The sequence below is a fragment of the Salvelinus fontinalis genome, chromosome 40, assembly GCF_029448725.1.
Source record: "Salvelinus fontinalis isolate EN_2023a chromosome 40, ASM2944872v1, whole genome shotgun sequence".
NCBI classification, from domain to species: domain Eukaryota; kingdom Metazoa; phylum Chordata; class Actinopteri; order Salmoniformes; family Salmonidae; genus Salvelinus; species Salvelinus fontinalis.
In genome coordinates this window covers 8,446,057-8,463,748 of record NC_074704.1, presented here as the reverse complement: position 1 = coordinate 8,463,748, position 17,692 = coordinate 8,446,057, and the positions used below count along the sequence as shown (strand labels likewise).

The window sequence follows — 17,692 nt, the reverse complement described above, 5'->3', positions numbered from 1 at the left end:
CATTATTATTTAACAGACTAAACTGATCCTAGATCAGTACTACTGCATTGAGAGACGCTTTATGAAAACAGGCCCAGAACAGAGATCTATTAGGGTGTTCATTAGTAACAGAGCTCAGTCTGGGACAAAGACTCTCAGTCTCTCTCAGCCTTGTTCATCTAGTCAGCTACGGTCTGGACCAACAGCCTGGGACTGTGTCTGCTGGCCAGGCCACTAACAAGCTCCCAATAACAAGCCACAAGTTATGTCTGCATCCCAAATGGCACCCGACATAGAGGAGAAAGCTAGTGCACTCTCTCTCCCCTCTCTCTCTCTCTAGCTTTCTCCCCCCTCTCTCTCTCTCTCTCTAGCTTTCTCCCCCCTCTCTCTCTCTCTCTAGCTTTCTCCCCCCTCTCTCTCTCTCTCTCTAGCTTTCTCCCCCCTCTCTCTCTCTCTCTCTAGCTTTCTCCCCTCTCTCTCTCTCTCTAGCTTTCTCCCCCCTCTCTCTCTCTCTAGCTTTCTCCCCCCTCTCTCTCTCTCTAGCTTTCTCCCCCCTCTCTCTCTCTCTAGCTTTCTCCCCTCTCTCTCTCTCTAGCTTTCTCCCCTCTCTCTCTCTAGCTTTCTCCCCTCTCTCTCTCTAGCTTTCTCCCCTCTCTCTCTCTAGCTTTCTCCCCTCTCTCTCTCTAGCTTTCTCCCCTCTCTCTCTCTAGCTTTCTCCCCTCTCTCTCTCTAGCTTTCTCCCCCCTCTCTCTCTAGCTTTCTCCCCCCTCTCTCTCTCTCTAGCTTTCTCCCCCCTCTCTCTCTCTCTAGCTTTCTCCCCCCTCTCTCTCTCTCTAGCTTTCTCCCCCCTCTCTCTCTCTCTAGCTTTCTCCCCCCTCTCTCTCTCTCTAGCTTTCTCCCCCCTCTCTCTCTCTCTAGCTTTCTCCCCCCTCTCTCTCTCTCTTTCTCCCCTCTCTCTCTCTCTCTAGCTTTCTCCTCTCTCTCTCTCTAGCTTTCTCCCCCCTCTCTCTCTCTCTAGCTTTCTCCCCCCTCTCTCTCTCTCTAGCTTTCTCCCCCTCTCTAGCTCTCTCTCTAGCTCTCTCTCTAGCTCTCTCTCTAGCTCTCTCTCTAGCTCTCTCTCTAGCTCTCTCTCTAGCTCTCTCTCTAGCTCTCTCTCTAGCTCTCTCTCTAGCTCTCTCTCTAGCTCTCTCTCTAGCTCTCTCTCTAGCTCTCTCTCTAGCTCTCTCTCTAGCTCTCTCTCTAGCTCTCTCTCTAGCTCTCTCTCTAGCTCTCTCTCTAGCTCTCTCTCTAGCTCTCTCTCTAGCTCTCTCTCTAGCTCTCTCTCTAGCTCTCTCTCTAGCTCTCTCTCTAGCTCTCTCTCTAGCTCTCTCTCTAGCTCTCTCTGGCCCGGAGGACAGAGGGGGGAGTCCAATTGGGACGGCGACATAGTAAATCAGGGAACGGTTGAGTTGGCTGCCTCTCTTGTCTTTGGACAGGCTCCTGAAGAGACCCTCTCCATTGACCCGGACCATTCAGAACGAAGGAGAGGAGTGTTGTGTAACGTTAACATAAAAAAAAAACATGAATTTAGAGTGAGCTCTTCATCGTGATAAACGTCTCTATACATTATACAAACGGTCTAATTGGACAGAAGACTAGAAAAGGTGAGAGTTCACCCTCGTGGTTTAGTTTTCCCTGCAGCAGCACCATATAATGGAGGTTTGGAATGGCTACAAACACGGGTAAACCATCCCTAATTAAAGGGGAGGTAGCTCGAGTCTTTCTTAAAGGGACGTTTCAGTGTTATTTTGCAGTAGAAACACGGGGGCTTTTTACTGTGTTTCCTCTGACATTGTCCAGACAGACTGCAGAGGCAGGCAGCAGTCAGAGGCTGTGTACCAAATGGCTCCCTATTCCCTATGTAGTGCACTACTTTAGACCAGGGCCCTATTCCCTATATAGTGCACTAGTTTTGACCAGGGCCCTATATAGTGCACTACTTTAGACCAGGGCCCTATTCCCTATATAGTGCACTACTTTAGACCAGGGCCCTATATAGTGCACTACTTTAGACCAGGGCCCTATTCCCTATATAGTGCACTACTTTAGACCAGGGCCCTATATAGTGCACTACTTTAGACCAGGGCCCTATTCCCTATATAGTGCACTACTTTAGACCAGGCCTATGTTGGGAATAGGGTGCCATTTGGGCCTCAGCCTGTCTTTCTCTGGGCCAGGACACATTTTGTCAATTTGTCTGAGTGGGTTGGGGACTGGGACAGCCTTGGGATGATTCTACGTCAATGGTATCTGGCTGCTGTCGCACTGGGGGACCAAACGTCCCTACCGTCCTGGGGGGGGACCAAACGTCCCTAACGCCCTGGGGGGGGACCAAACGTTCCTAACGCCCTGGGGGGGGACCAAACGTCCCTAACGCCCTGGGGGGGGGGACCAAACGTCCCTAACGCCCTGGGGGGGGGGACCAAACGTCCCTAACGCCCTGGGGGGGGGGACCAAACGTCCCTAACGCCCTGGGGGGGGGGACCAAACGTCCCTAACGCCCTGGGGGGGGGGACCAAACGTCCCTAACGCCCTGGGGGGGGGGACCAAACGTTCCTAACGCCCTGGGGGGGGGGACCAAACGTCCCTAACGCCCTGGGGGGGGACCAAACGTCCCTAACGCCCGGGGGGGACCAAACGTCCCTAACGCCCGGAGTGGACCAAACGTCCCTAACGCCCGGAGTGGACCAAACGTCCCTAACGCCCGGAGGGGACCAAATGTCCCTAACGCCCAGCTCAGGGAAACAGCAGAGGTTTGGGAACCCGGCCTGAAACCACGTTACCATGGCATCTCACAGGATCATCTGTCGGCAGACCAGGAGTTGAGCGGCGAGTCTGTGGAGCATTTGTTAGAGCAGCATAGTAAATCACTGAGCTCATTCTCACCAGGCAGAGAAGAGAAGACAGAGACAGAGAGCGAGAGACGAGACAGAGAGCGAGAGACGAGACAGAGAGCGAGAGACGAGACAGAGAGCGAGAGACGAGACAGAGAGCGAGAGACGAGACAGAGAGCGAGAGACGAGACAGAGAGCGAGAGACGAGACAGAGAGCGAGAGACGAGACAGAGAGCGAGAGACGAGACAGAGAGCGAGAGACGAGACAGAGAGCGAGAGACGAGACAGAGAGCGAGAGACGAGACAGAGAGCGAGAGACGAGACAGAGAGCGAGAGACGAGACAGAGAGCGAGAGACGAGACAGAGAGCGAGAGACGAGACGGAGAGCGAGAGACGAGACGGAGAGCGAGAGACGAGACAGAAAAAAGGGCCAATGCTCCACTTAACTCAAATTTCCACCAACGCCAAACAAGGTTTCCAAATCACAAATCCCGTTTAAACATGACCAAATCACCAGTACACTCCTGTATGTTTTATAGCCCTGTGGTTTCCTGAATGTGCAAACCTCTTCAGACAGAGACCGAGCTCTTTATAGCCCTGTGGTTTCCTGAATGTGCAAACCTCTTCAGACAGACACCGAGCTCTGGCTTCACTAGCCTGCTTACAGGAGTGGGAAAGGGTGCTGCGGTGTGTGAAGACACTATGGAAAAACTGTAATCAGTGTCCCATGAAATATACTGTTGTGTTCTACACGAGAGAGAGAGAGGGGAGAGCTACAGGGGAGAGAGGAGAGAGCTAGAGGGAGAGAGAGAGGGGAGAGAGAGAGGGGAGAGAGAGAGGGGAGAGAGAGAGGGGAGAGAGAGGAGAGAGCTAGAGAGAGAGAGAGAGAGCGAGCTAGAGAGAGAGAGAGCTAGAGAGAGAGAGAGCTAGAGAGAGAGAGAGCTAGAGAGAGAGAGAGAGCTAGAGAGAGAGAGAGAGAGCTAGAGAGAGAGAGAGAAGAGAGCTAGAGAGAGAGAGGAGAATGAGAGAAGAGAGAGCTAGAGAGAGAGAGAGAGAGCTAGAGAGAGAGGAGAGCGAGAGAGGAGAGAGCTAGAGAGAGAGAGAGGAGAGAGCGAGAAGAGAGAGAGGAGAGAGAGGAGAATGAGAGAAGAGAGAGCTAGAGAGAGCATATAAAAGGAGAGAGAGGTCTAACTCCCACCCTCTCCCTTGATCATCAGACTCATAACAGAGCATTAATAGACAGAGGAAGTGTGCTACAAAGCCTAAAGCCAGACTCTCTTCACAGGGAGATCAGGGCAGCTTGACCACAACAAAAGACCCCTTTCAACCCCCAACCCCTTTCAACCCCCAACCCCTTTCAACCCCTTTCAACCCCTAACCCCTAACCCCTATCCCCTTTCAACCCCCAACCCCTTTCAACCCCCAACCCCTTTCAACCCCCAACCCCTTTCAACCCCCAACCCCTTTCAACCCCTTTCAACCCCTAACCCCTAACCCCTATCCCCTTTCAACCCCCAACCCCTTTCAACCCCCAACCCCTTTCAACCCCCAACCCCTTTCAACCCCTTTCAACCCCTTTCAACCCCTTTCAACCCCTTTCAACCCCTTTCAACCCCTTTCAACCCCTAACCCCTATCCCTTTTCAACCCCTAACCCCTAACAACCCCTAACAACCACTAACCCCTTTCAACCCCTAACCCCTAACAACCACTAACCCCTTTCAACACCTATCCCCAATCATTTTCATCGCTGTACTAACTACTGGTTGACTAAGAAAACAAGCCTCTGCCCGGGGCGGATACACAAATATGTGACAGCACTGGTTCAACCTGTGAGAACGGTTTACAGCCAGAGTCAACACGTTACGCCACGGTGGAGTCACATGACTCAGCCTGTGAGAACAGTTTACAGCCAGAGTCAACACGTTACGACCACGGTGGAGTCACATGACCCAGCCTGTGAGAACGGTGACAGCCAGAGTCAACACGTTACGCCACGGTGGAGTCACATGACTCAGCCTGTGAGAACGGTTTACAGCCAGAGTCAACACGTTACGCCACGGTGGAGTCACAAGACACCCTATGGGCCCTGGTCAAAAGTAGTGTACAGTCTTACATAGGGAATAGGGTGCTATTTGGAACATATCCCATTACTCAATGACAGACTAGTGAATTATCTTCCTCCATAGATAAAGGTTACGGGACACTGGAAATATTGACTTGTACTGGAACTATCCTATGACCATGACCTTTGAACTCCCCGAGTGGCGCAGCGGGCTGCGTCTCAGTGTAAGAGGCGTCACTACAGTCCCTGGTTCGAATCCAGGCTGTATCGCAGCGGTCTAAAGGCGCTGCGTCTCAGTGCAAGAGGCGTCACTACAGTCCCTGGTTCGAATCCAGGCTGTATCGCAGCGGTCTAAAGGCGCTGCGTCTCAGTGCAAGAGGCGTCACTACAGTCCCTGGTTCGAATCCAGGCTGTATCGCAGCGGTCTAAAGGCACTGCGTCTCAGTGCAAGAGGCGTCGCTACAGTCCCTGGTTCGAATCCAGGCTGTATCACAGCGGTCTGAAGGCGCTACGTCTCAGTGCAAGAGGCGTCACTACAGTCCCTGGTTCGAATCCAGGCTGTATCACAGCGGTCTAAATGCACTGCGTCTCAGTGCAAGAGGCGTCGCTACAGTCCCTGGTTCGAATCCAGGCTGTATCACAGCGGTCTGAAGGCGCTACGTCTCAGTGCAAGAGGCGTCACTACAGTCCCTGGTTCGAATCCAGGCTGTATCGCAGCGGTCTAAAGGCGCTGCGTCTCAGTGCAAGAGGCGTCACTACAGTCCCTGGTTCGAATCCAGGCTGTATCACAGCGGTCTAAAGGTGCTGCGTCTCAGTGCAAGAGGCGTCACTACAGTCCCTGGTTCGAATCCAGGCTGTATCGCAGCGGTCTGAAGGCGCTGCATCTCAGTGCAAGAGGCGTCGCTACAGTCCCTGGTTCGAATCCAGGCTGTATCCCATCCGGATGTGATTGTTCTCCGCCCTATGAGACTCCCAATCTGCCCAGCGTCGTCCGGGCTTTGGCCGGTGTAAGCCATCTTTGTAAATGGTTACTTTTTTTAAAAAAATAAATGAAAAAGACACACCGGACAATCTGTACAAATAGTCTTTAAGGTTTATTTAATAGGCTATTCCCTGGGCTTTTGTGGATATATATTATACAACTGAAGAGTCAACATCTGAACTACATCTTGTTTTACCAGAAACTAAACCCCTTTCTACAAAAACTTCCAGGAAGTCCAGATTCAACCCCAGTGAAATAACGTCTCTGAAGAATAAAGGTTTCATGACAGGGCTTTCATGGGGCTGTGTCCCAAATGGCCTGTATAGTGCACTACTTTAGACCAGGGCCCCTGTATAGTGCACTACTTTAGACCAGGGCCCCTGTATAGTGCACTACTTTAGACCAGGGCCCCTAGAGTGCACTACTTTAGACCAGGGCCCCTATAGTACACTACTTTAGACCAGGGCCCCTATAGTACACTACTTTAGACCAGAGCCCTGTATAGTGCACTACTTTAGACCAGAGCCCTGTATAGTACACTACTTTAGACCAGGGCCCCTATAGTACACTACTTTAGAACAGGGCCCATAGGGAACAGTGTACCATTTGACCAGGGTCCATAGGGAATAAGGTACCATTTGACCAGGGCCCATAGGGAATAGGGTACCATTTGACCAGGGCCCATAGGGAACAGTGTACCATTTGACCAGGGCCCATAGGGAACAGTGTACCATTTGACCAGGGCCCAGAGGGAATAAGGTACCATTTGACCAGGGCCCAGAGGGAATAGTGAACCATTTGACCAGGGCCCATAGGGAATAGGGTACCATTCGGACCAGGGCCCATAGGGAACAGTGTACCATTCGGACCAGGGCCCAGAGGGAACAGTGTACCATTGGGACCAGGGCCCAGAGGGAACAGTGTACCATTCGGACCAGGGCCCATAGGGAACAGTGTACCATTCGGACCAGGGCCCAGAGGGAACAGTGTACCATTTGGGACACACCCGAGGCCTAATGTAAAAGGAATGTTATGGGGACAACGACTGACGCCTGGCTGGAATTCATCATCCATAACTCTGTCAGCTCGCTAGAAGACACAGACCCTTCCGGAAAAAGAACCTCAATGCAGGGATGGGACATGCCACTGTACTCCAAACTTTACCTCTAGGAAAGGGGGGGGATACCTAGTCAGTTGGGGGATACCTAGTCAGTTGGGGGAAAGGGAGGGATACCTAGTCAGTTGGGGGAAAGGGAGGGATACCTAGTCAGTTGGGGAAAGGGGGGGATACCTAGTCAGTTGGGGGAAAGGGGGGGATACCTAGTCAGTTGGGGGAAAGGGAGGGATACCTAGTCAGTTGGGGAAAGGGGGGGATACCTAGTCAGTTGGGGGAAAGGGGGGGATACCTAGTCAGTTGGGGGATACCTAGTCAGTTGGGGGAAAGGGGGGGATACCTAGTCAGTTGGGGGAAAGGGGGGGATACCTAGTCAGTTGGGGGATACCTAGTCAGTTGGGGGAAAGGGGGGGATACCTAGTCAGTTGGGGGATACCTAGTCAGTTGGGGAAAGGAATGGATACCTAGTCAGTTGGGGGAAAAGGGGGATACCTAGTCAGTTGGGGAAAGGGAGGGATACCTAGTCAGTTGGGGAAAGGGGGGGGATACCTAGTCAGTTGGGGAAAGGGGGGGATACCTAGTCAGTTGGGGGAAAGGGGGGGATACCTAGTCAGTTGGGGAAAGGGAGGGATACCTAGTCAGTTGGGGGAATGGGGGGGATACCTAGTCAGTTGGGGAAAGGGGGGGATACCTAGTCAGTTGGGGAAAGGGAGGGATACCTAGTCAGTTGGGGGAAAGGGAGGGATACCTAGTCAGTTGGGGGAAAGGGGGGGATACCTAGTCAGTTGGGGAAAGGGGGGGATACCTAGTCAGTTGGGGGAAAGGGAGGGATACCTAGTCAGTTGGGGAAAGGGGGGGATACCTAGTCAGTTGGGGGAAAGGGAGGGATACCTAGTCAGTTGGGGAAAGGGGGGGATACCTAGTCAGTTGGGGGAAAGGGAGGGATACCTAGTCAGTTGGGGGAAAGGGGGGGATACCTAGTCAGTTGGGGGAAAGGGGGGGATACCTAGTCAGTTGGGGGAAAGGGGGGGATACCTAGTCAGTTGGGGGAAAGGGAGGGATACCTAGTCAGTTGGGGAAAGGGGGGGATACCTAGTCAGTTGGGGAAAGGGAGGGATACCTAGTCAGTTGGGGGAAAGGGAGGGATACCTAGTCAGTTGGGGAAAAGGGGGGATACCTAGTCAGTTGGGGGAAAGGGAGGGATACCTAGTCAGTTGGGGGAAAGGGGGGGATACCTAGTCAGTTGGGGAAAAGGGGGGGGGATACCTAGTCAGTTGGGGGAAAAGGGGGGGATACCTAGTCAGTTGGGGAAAGGGAGGGATACCTAGTCAGTTGGGGAAGGGGGGGATACCTAGTCAGTTGGGGAAAGGGGGGGATACCTAGTCAGTTGGGGGAAAGGGAGGGATACCTAGTCAGTTGGGGAAGGGGGGGATACCTAGTCAGTTGAGGAAAAGGGGGGGATACCTAGTCAGTTGGGGAAGGGGGGGATACCTAGTCAGTTGGGGAAAGGGGGGGATACCTAGTCAGTTGGGGGAAAGGGAGGGATACCTAGTCAGTTGGGGAAGGGGGGGATACCTAGTCAGTTGGGGAAAGGGGGGGATACCTAGTCAGTTGGGGGAAAGGGAGGGATACCTAGTCAGTTGGGGAAGGGGGGGATACCTAGTCAGTTGAGGAAAAGGGGGGGATACCTAGTCAGTTGGGGAAAGGGAGGGATACCTAGTCAGTTGGGGGAAAGGGGGGGATACCTAGTCAGTTGGGGAAAGGGGGGGATACCTAGTCAGTTGGGGGAAAGGGAGGGATACCTAGTCAGTTGGGGAAAGGGGGGGATACCTAGTCAGTTGGGGGAAAGGGAGGGATACCTAGTCAGTTGGGGAAAGGGAGGGATACCTAGTCAGTTGGGGAAAGGGGGGGGATACCTAGTCAGTTGGGGGAAAGGGGGGGGATACCTAGTCAGTTGGGGAAAGGGGGGGGATACCTAGTCAGTTGGGGAAAAGGGGGGGATACCTAGTCAGTTGGGGGGATGGGGGGATACCTAGTCAGTTGGGGGGATGGGGGGGATACCTAGTCAGTTGGGGAAAGGGGGGGGATACCTAGTCAGTTGGGGAAAAGGGGGGGATACCTAGTCAGTTGGGGGGATGGGGGGGATACCTAGTCAGTTGGGGAAAAGGGGGGGATACCTAGTCAGTTGGGGGAAAGGGAGGGATACCTAGTCAGTTGGGGAAAGGGGGGGATACCTAGTCAGTTGGGGAAAGGGGGGGATACCTAGTCAGTTGGGGAAAGGGGGGGATACCTAGTCAGTTGGGGGAAAGGGAGGGATACCTAGTCAGTTGGGGAAAGGGGGGGATACCTAGTCAGTTGGGGGAAAGGGGGGGATACCTAGTCAGTTGGGGGATACCTAGTCAGTTGGGGGAAAGGGGGGGATACCTAGTCAGTTGGGGAAAGGAATGGATACCTAGTCAGTTGGGGTAAAGGGAGGGATACCTAGTCAGTTGGGGGAAAGGGGGGGATACCTAGTCAGTTGGGGAAAAGGGGGGGATACCTAGTCAGTTGGGGAAAAGGGGGGGATACCTAGTCAGTTGGGGAAAAGGGGGGATACCTAGTCAGTTGGGGGAAAGGGAGGGATACCTAGTCAGTTGGGGAAAAGGGGGGGATACCTAGTCAGTTGGGGGAAAGGGGGGGATACCTAGTCAGTTGGGGGATACCTAGTCAGTTGGGGGAAAGGGGGGGATACCTAGTCAGTTGGGGGAAAGGGGGGGATACCTAGTCAGTTGGGGGAAAGGGGGGATACCTAGTCAGTTGGGGAAAGGGAGGGATACCTAGTCAGTTGGGGAAAGGGGGGATACCTAGTCAGTTGGGGGAAAGGGAGGGATACCTAGTCAGTTGGGGGAAAGGGGGGGATACCTAGTCAGTTGGGGGAAAGGGGGGGATACCTAGTCAGTTGGGGAAAAGGGGGGGATACCTAGTCAGTTGGGGGAAAGGGAGGGATACCTAGTCAGTTGGGGGAAAGGGGGGGATACCTAGTCAGTTGGGGAAAAGGGGGGGATACCTAGTCAGTTGGGGAAAAGGGGGGGATACCTAGTCAGTTGGGGAAGGGGGGGATACCTAGTCAGTTGGGGAAAGGGGGGGATACCTAGTCAGTTGGGGAAGGGGGGGATACCTAGTCAGTTGGGGAAAGGGGGGGATACCTAGTCAGTTGGGGGAAAGGGAGGGATACCTAGTCAGTTGGGGGAAAGGGGGGGATACCTAGTCAGTTGGGGAAAGGGGGGGATACCTAGTCAGTTGGGGGAAAGGGAGGGATACCTAGTCAGTTGGGGAAAAGGGGGGGATACCTAGTCAGTTGGGGGAAAGGGGGGGATACCTAGTCAGTTGGGGGATACCTAGTCAGTTGGGGGAAAGGGGGGGATACCTAGTCAGTTGGGGGAAAGGGAGGGATACCTAGTCAGTTGGGGGAAAGGGAGGGATACCTAGTCAGTTGGGGAAAGGGGGGGATACCTAGTCAGTTGGGGGAAAGGGAGGGATACCTAGTCAGTTGGGGGAAAGGGGGGGATACCTAGTCAGTTGGGGGGAAAGGGGGGGATACCTAGTCAGTTGGGGAAAGGGGGATACCTAGTCAGTTGGGGGAAAGGGGGGATACCTAGTCAGTTGGGGAAAGGGGGGGATACCTAGTCAGTTGGGGGAAAGGGAGGGATACCTAGTCAGTTGGGGGAAAGGGGGGGATACCTAGTCAGTTGGGGGAAAGGGAGGGATACCTAGTCAGTTGGGGGAAAGGGGGGGATACCTAGTCAGTTGGGGAAAGGGGGGATACCTAGTCAGTTGGGGGAAAGGGAGGGATACCTAGTCAGTTGGGGGAAAGGGAGGGATACCTAGTCAGTTGGGGGAAAGGGGGGGATACCTAGTCAGTTGGGGGAAAGGGAGGGATACCTAGTCAGTTGGGGGAAAGGGAGGGATACCTAGTCAGTTGGGGAAAAGGGGGGGATACCTAGTCAGTTGGGGGAAAGGGGGGGATACCTAGTCAGTTGGGGGATACCTAGTCAGTTGGGGGAAAGGGGGGGATACCTAGTCAGTTGGGGGAAAGGGAGGGATACCTAGTCAGTTGGGGGAAAGGGAGGGATACCTAGTCAGTTGGGGGAAAGGGGGGGATACCTAGTCAGTTGGGGGAAAGGGAGGGATACCTAGTCAGTTGGGGGAAAGGGGGGGATACCTAGTCAGTTGGGGGAAAGGGGGATACCTAGTCAGTTGGGGGAAAGGGAGGGATACCTAGTCAGTTGGGGAAAGGGGGGGATACCTAGTCAGTTGGGGGAAAGGGAGGGATACCTAGTCAGTTGGGGAAAGGGGGGGATACCTAGTCAGTTGGGGGAAAGGGGGGGATACCTAGTCAGTTGGGGAAAGGGGGGGATACCTAGTCAGTTGGGGGAAAGGGAGGGATACCTAGTCAGTTGGGGAAAGGGAGGGATACCTAGTCAGTTGGGGAAAGGGAGGGATACCTAGTCAGTTGGGGAAAGGGAGGGATACCTAGTCAGTTGGGGAAAAGGGGGGGATACCTAGTCAGTTGGGGAAAGGGAGGGATGCCTAGTCAGTTGGGGGAAGGGGGGGATACCTAGTCAGTTGGGGAAAGGGGGGGATACCTAGTCAGTTGGGGGAAAGGGGGGGATACCTAGTCAGTTGGGGAAAGGGGGGGATACCTAGTCAGTTGGGGAAAGGGAGGGATGCCTAGTCAGTTGGGGAAAGGGGGGGATACCTAGTCAGTTGGGGGAAAGGGGGGGATACCTAGTCAGTTGGGGAAAAGGGGGGATACCTAGTCAGTTGGGGGAAAGGGGGATACCTAGTCAGTTGGGGGAAAGGGGGATACCTAGTCAGTTGGGGGAAAGGGGGATACCTAGTCAGTTGGGGGAAAGGGGGATACCTAGTCAGTTGGGGGAAAGGGGGTTGCCTAGTCAGTTGGGGGAAAGGGGGTTGCCTAGTCAGTTGGGGGAAAGGGGGGATACCTAGTCAGTTGGGGGAATGGGGGGGATACCTAGTCAGTTGGGGGAATGGGGGGGGATACCTAGTCAGTTGGGGAAAGGGGGGATGCCTAGTCAGTTGGGGGAAAGGGGGGGATACCTAGTCAGTTGGGGAAAGGGGGGGATACCTAGTCAGTTGGGGAAAGGGGGGGATACTGTGGATAAAGGTCCAGATTGGAGTACACGGACAGATCCCATCCCTGCATCGAGGTACGTTTTCCGACCCATATCCCATCCCTGCTTTGAGGTACGTTTTCCGACCCATATCCCATCCCTGCATCGAGGTACGTTTTCAGACCCATATCCCATCCCTGCATCGAGGTACGTTTTCCGACCCATATCCCATCCCTGCTTCGAGGTACGTTTTCCGACCCATATCCCATCCCTGCATCGAGGTACGTTTTCCGACCCATATCCCATCCCTGCATCGAGGTACGTTTTCCGACCCATATCCCATCCCTGCATCGAGGTACGTTTTCCAGACCCATATCCCATCCCTGTATCGAGGTACGTTTTCAGACCCATATCCCATCCCTGCATCGAGGTACGTTTTCCAGACCCATATCCCATCCCTGCATCGAGGTACGTTTTCCGACCCAGATCTCATCCCTGCATTGAGGTACGTTTTCCAGACCCATATCCCATCCCTGCATCGAGGTACGTTTTCCGACCCAGATCTCATCCCTGCATTGAGGTACGTTTTCCGACCCCTATCTCATCCCTGCATCGAGGTACGTTTTCCGACCCATATCCCATCCCTGCTTCGAGGTACGTTTTCCGACCCATATCCCATCCCTGCATCGAGGTACGTTTTCAGACCCATATCCCATCCCTGCATCGAGGTACGTTTTCCAGACCCATATCCCATCCCTGCATCGAGGTACGTTTTCCGACCCATATCTCTCGCCGATTCCACGGTGAGTAAATGTAAACATGATTGTGCTCCGACCCCTGAGCAGCTCAGTGTAAACAAGCGTAACGGTAGGGGTTTGGTATCTTCTAGCAGACAGCCAGCTATCTCTCCAACCTCGACAGCTTGTTATCCAGGGGCATGTTCCACAGAAAGACACACAAACACGCCACAGACACACAGACAGGAGCACAAACACACACCAAAGACAAGAGCACAAACACACGCCACAGACACACAGACAGGAGCACAAACACACGCCACATACAGGAGCACACACACACGCCAAAGACAGGAGCACAAACACATGCCAAAGACAGGAGCACACACACACGCCAAAGACAGGAGCACAAACACACACCACAGACACACATACAGGAGCACAAACACGCCACAGACAGAAGCACAAACACACCACAGACACACATACAGGAGCACAAACACACGCCACAGACAGAAGCACAAACACACGCCACAGACAGGAGCACAAACACACGCCACAGACAGGCAGGCAGGAGCACACACCCCTGTAGATAAAAGCATTCCATAAATACCTGATAGTGTATTCACAGTAGGCTGTCAGATATAGGTCCATTAGGCTGTCCACGATCACACACAAGTCCAATACTCCCTAATGGTTTCTTTCTTGTAAACAAAATACTGGGAGCGACAGGATATAACGTTTACGTTCATTCACCCTGGTCCCGTCTTTAAAAATGGACCAAGTGATCACAGTTGATCATCCACAGATTTAGATATTTTGGCTCAAAACACATTAAGGAGGAAAAAAATTCCACAAATGAACTTTTAACACGGGCACACCTGTGAATATGAAATGCATTCCAGGTGACTTCCTCATGAAGCTGGTTGAGAGAATGCCAAGATTGTGCAAAGCTGTCATCAGGGCAAAGGGTGGCTATTTGAAGAATCTCAAATATAAAATATATTTTGATTTAACACTTTTTTTGGTTACTACATGATTCCATATGTGTTATTTCATAGTTTTGATGTCATCACTATTATTTTACAATGTAGAAAATAGTAAAAACTAAGAAAAACCCTTGAATGAGTAGGTGTTATACACTACCGGTCAAAGGTTTTGCATCTCTACAATGTTTTAATGTCGATTCTTGTATCTCACCACATTAGTTATGAACATATTGATTTAGCTATCAGTTGTGTTGTGACAAGGTAGGGGTGGTATACAGAAGATAGCCCTATTTGGTAAAATACCAAGTCAATATTATGACAAGAACAGCTCAAATATACAAAGAGAAACAACAGTCCATCATTACTTTAAGACATGAAGGCCAGTCAATACGGAACATTTCAAGAACTTTAAGTTTCTTAAAATGCAGTCGCAAAAACCATCAAGAGCTAAGATGAAACTGGCTCTCATGAGGACCGCCACAGGAAAGGAAGACCCAGAGTTACCTCTGCTGCAGAGGATAAGTACATTAGGAGTTACCAGCCTCAGAAATTGCAGCCCAAATAAATGCTTCACAGAGTTCAAGTAACAGAGACACCTCAACATCAACTGTTCAGAGGAGACTGCGTGAATCAGGCCTTCATGGTCAAATTGCTGCAAAGAAACCACTACTAAAGGACACCAATAAGAAGAAGAGACTTGATTGAGCCAAGAAACACGAGCAATGGACATTAGACCGGTGGAAATCTGTCCTTTGGTCTGATGAGTCCAAATTGGAGATTTTTGGTTCAAACCGGATGATCTCTGCATGTGTGAAGCATGGAGGAGGAGGTGTGATGGTGTGGTGGGTACTTTGCTGGTGACACTGTTGGGGATTTATTTTGAATTCAAGGCCCACTTAACCAGCATGGCTACCACAGCATTCTGCAGCGATACGCCATCCCATCTTGTTTGCGCTTAGTGGGACTATCATTTGTTTTCAACAGAACAATGACCCAGCACACCTCCAGGCTGTGTAAGGGCTATTTGACCAAGAAGGAGAGTGATGGAGTGCTGCATCAGATGACCTGGTCTCTACAATCACCCAACCTCAACCCAATTGAGATGGTTTGGGATGAGTCGGACCGCAGAGTGAAGGAAAAGCAGCCAAAAAGTGCTCAGCTTATGTGGGAACTCCTTCAAGACTGTTGGAAAAGCATTCCAGGTGAAGCTGGTTGAGAGAATACCAAGAGTGGGCAACGCTGTCACCAAGGCAAAGGGTGGCTATTTGAAGAATCTCAAATATTTAGATTTGTTTAACACTTTTTTTTGGTTACTACTTGATTCCATGTGTTATTTCATAGTTTTGATGTCTTCATTATTATTCTACAATGTATAAAATAGTAAAAAATAAAGAAAAACCATTCTAAAACGTTTGATCGGTAGTGTATATCACCAGAAGATATTTGACAACAAACTGCCTGATGTTCCAATACGATATCGACCAATGACATTTAGTGGTCACTGCCACACCTGACAATCAGTCAAACCCATTAAAAAACCGCAGATAGCATTATCGTATTTAAAAATTAAAAAAAACAGGGTATAAACCACTAATCAAACAGGTAGTACGTCAGACATCAACACCGGCTGCTTTTGATAGATTAAACACATCAGAAATCCATCCACTAGGCCGCTATTCATTTCAGTGAAAGCAGAAACACTGCGTTTATAACAGACAAGAGTCCATTCATAAGTGAACGATTTGGTTTGTAACACATTAGTCGTTATGAACGTCCCCCTGCGTAACTGCGCTATCATCTTTATCATAAAAACTTAAAATCACTCACCTTTTTAAAATATCCATTCTGACCCGCTCGGTCCTTGATTCCGTTGGTAATTATTGTATCCGTCATTCTGAACTTTTAATCGCAGCCAAAAAGCTTCGAAGAAATACGGAAAACTGGAATCTCGTTGTGAGCCTGTTATTCAACAGGTGCGCTTTCGCCAGCTATTACAATCAGTCACTGGTTTGGTCTCTCGTCTATTCGTTATGTGACATCACTCTACCGGACAGTCGCTATTCTCCACGCAGCTCAACTAGAAACCCCACCCCGAGACTGTGACGGCGGCGGATCGCAGCGCAGACAAAACGGTAAAGTTATCAGTATCTTTAGTTGCAGTGTGTTGCTTTTGTAGGTAGGCGGGGCTCCAATCGCTCCTCTTGAGTATTTGCATAACAGGCGTAGCCCTCTGCCCAGGAGCATTCTTTATGGTTGTACGTGGAAGGATCCTTTGCCTACAGAGAATGTTTTATGATACAGAAGTATGCAAGATAACACATTCAATATGTTTGGCTTAGCCTACTTTTCTTTTTATTGCTTTTCTTCTTGTTTCTCTCACTTACATAGAGAACAGCAACTTATAGCTGCAAGCAGCAATGAACGGGGTTCACAGGATGACAAGATCAGAGTGGATTTACAGTGGTTTGAATACCAAACTTAACATACTTCGTCATGGTAATGTTTTTGATGACCCTAAAAGGTTTCAAGCTGATAGGCTATTGTGAAGTGGATTTAAAGGTGCAATATGCAATAATCGCTCCTCCATTTCCTGGTTGCTAAAATTTTAATAGTTCGCTTTATTTCAGTTTATGTGACAACAAGCACTCAGAGTGTAGAGAGTCATTGTACCATCTTAACCGCTGTGAAATATATTTTTAATAACAAAACATTTTTAAAAATTCAGCTGTTTTAATCTGGTGAACAAAACCAAACGTAAAAGATGCAAAAATAAAACTTAAGAACAGGAAGCATAGAAAGCGTGATGATGTGGCCGGTGAACACTGACGCGTTCATGTGCTAGTCGGAACATGGAAACTCTGACATTTCGCGACTTGTTAACCGGTTGTAGTTATACACGTGCCGCGTTCAACCAGTTAGCAAGTTGAACATTTCCAAGTTTAGTTTCCCGACTAGCACTCTCTCCTCGTTTCCTCTCTCCTCTCTCCTCGTCTCCTCAAAGGTCACTCCCTTCTAACCTTCTCCTCCAATGGGGTTTGTAAAAGAGATCGGACATGAGGAGTATGGCCCTGATCTGCTCAATAGTTCCTCTATGATAAGGACACTGTGTAGTGTGTACCATGGAGCCCTGCTCTATGATAAGGACACTGTGTAGTGTGTACCATGGAGCCCTGCTATATGATAAGGACACTGTGTAGTGTGTACCATGGGGCCCTGCTATATGATAAGGACACTGTGTAGTGTGTACCATGGAGCCCTGCTCTATGATAAGGACACTGTGTAGTGTGTACCATGGGGCCCTGCTCTATGATAAGGACACTGTGTAGTGTGTACCATGGGGCCCTGCTCTATGATAAGGACACTGTGTAGTGTGTACCATGGGGCCCTGCTCTATGTTAAGGACACTGTGTAGTGTGTACCATGGGGCCCTGCTCTATGATAAGGACACTGTGTAGTGTGTACCATGGGGCCCTGCTCTATGATAAGGACACTGTGTAGTGTGTACCATGGGGCCCTGCTCTATGATAAGGACACTGTGTGTTACGTACCATGGGGCCCTGCTCTATGATAAGGACACTGTGTAGTGTGTACCATGGGGACCTGCTCTATGATAAGGACACTGTGTAGTGTGTACCATGGGGCCCTGCTATATGATAAGGACACTGTGTAGTGTGTACCATGGGGCCCTGCTCTATGATAAGGACACTGTGTAGTGTGTACCATGGGGCCCTGCTCTATGATAAGGACACTGTGTAGTGTGTACCATGGGGCCCTGCTCTATGATAAGGACACTGTGTAGTGTGTACCATGGGGCCCTGCTCTATGATAAGGACACTGTGT

General features: G+C 51.0%; 1 protein-coding gene across 2 annotated transcripts in view; it reads right to left on the bottom strand.

Annotated features, from left to right (window-relative positions):
• The window catches only part of rhpn2 (rhophilin, Rho GTPase binding protein 2), a 136,059-nt gene extending 120,050 nt beyond the window's left edge, over positions 1–16,009 (bottom strand). For both annotated transcript variants that reach the window (XM_055907435.1, XM_055907436.1), the window contains exon 1: positions 15,680–16,009. In XM_055907435.1, coding sequence (XP_055763410.1) covers positions 15,680–15,745 — 66 coding nt within the window. In that variant the 5' untranslated portion in view covers positions 15,746–16,009. The remainder of the gene's footprint in view (positions 1–15,679) is intronic.
• Between the last annotated feature and the right edge of the window lie 1,683 nt (positions 16,010–17,692).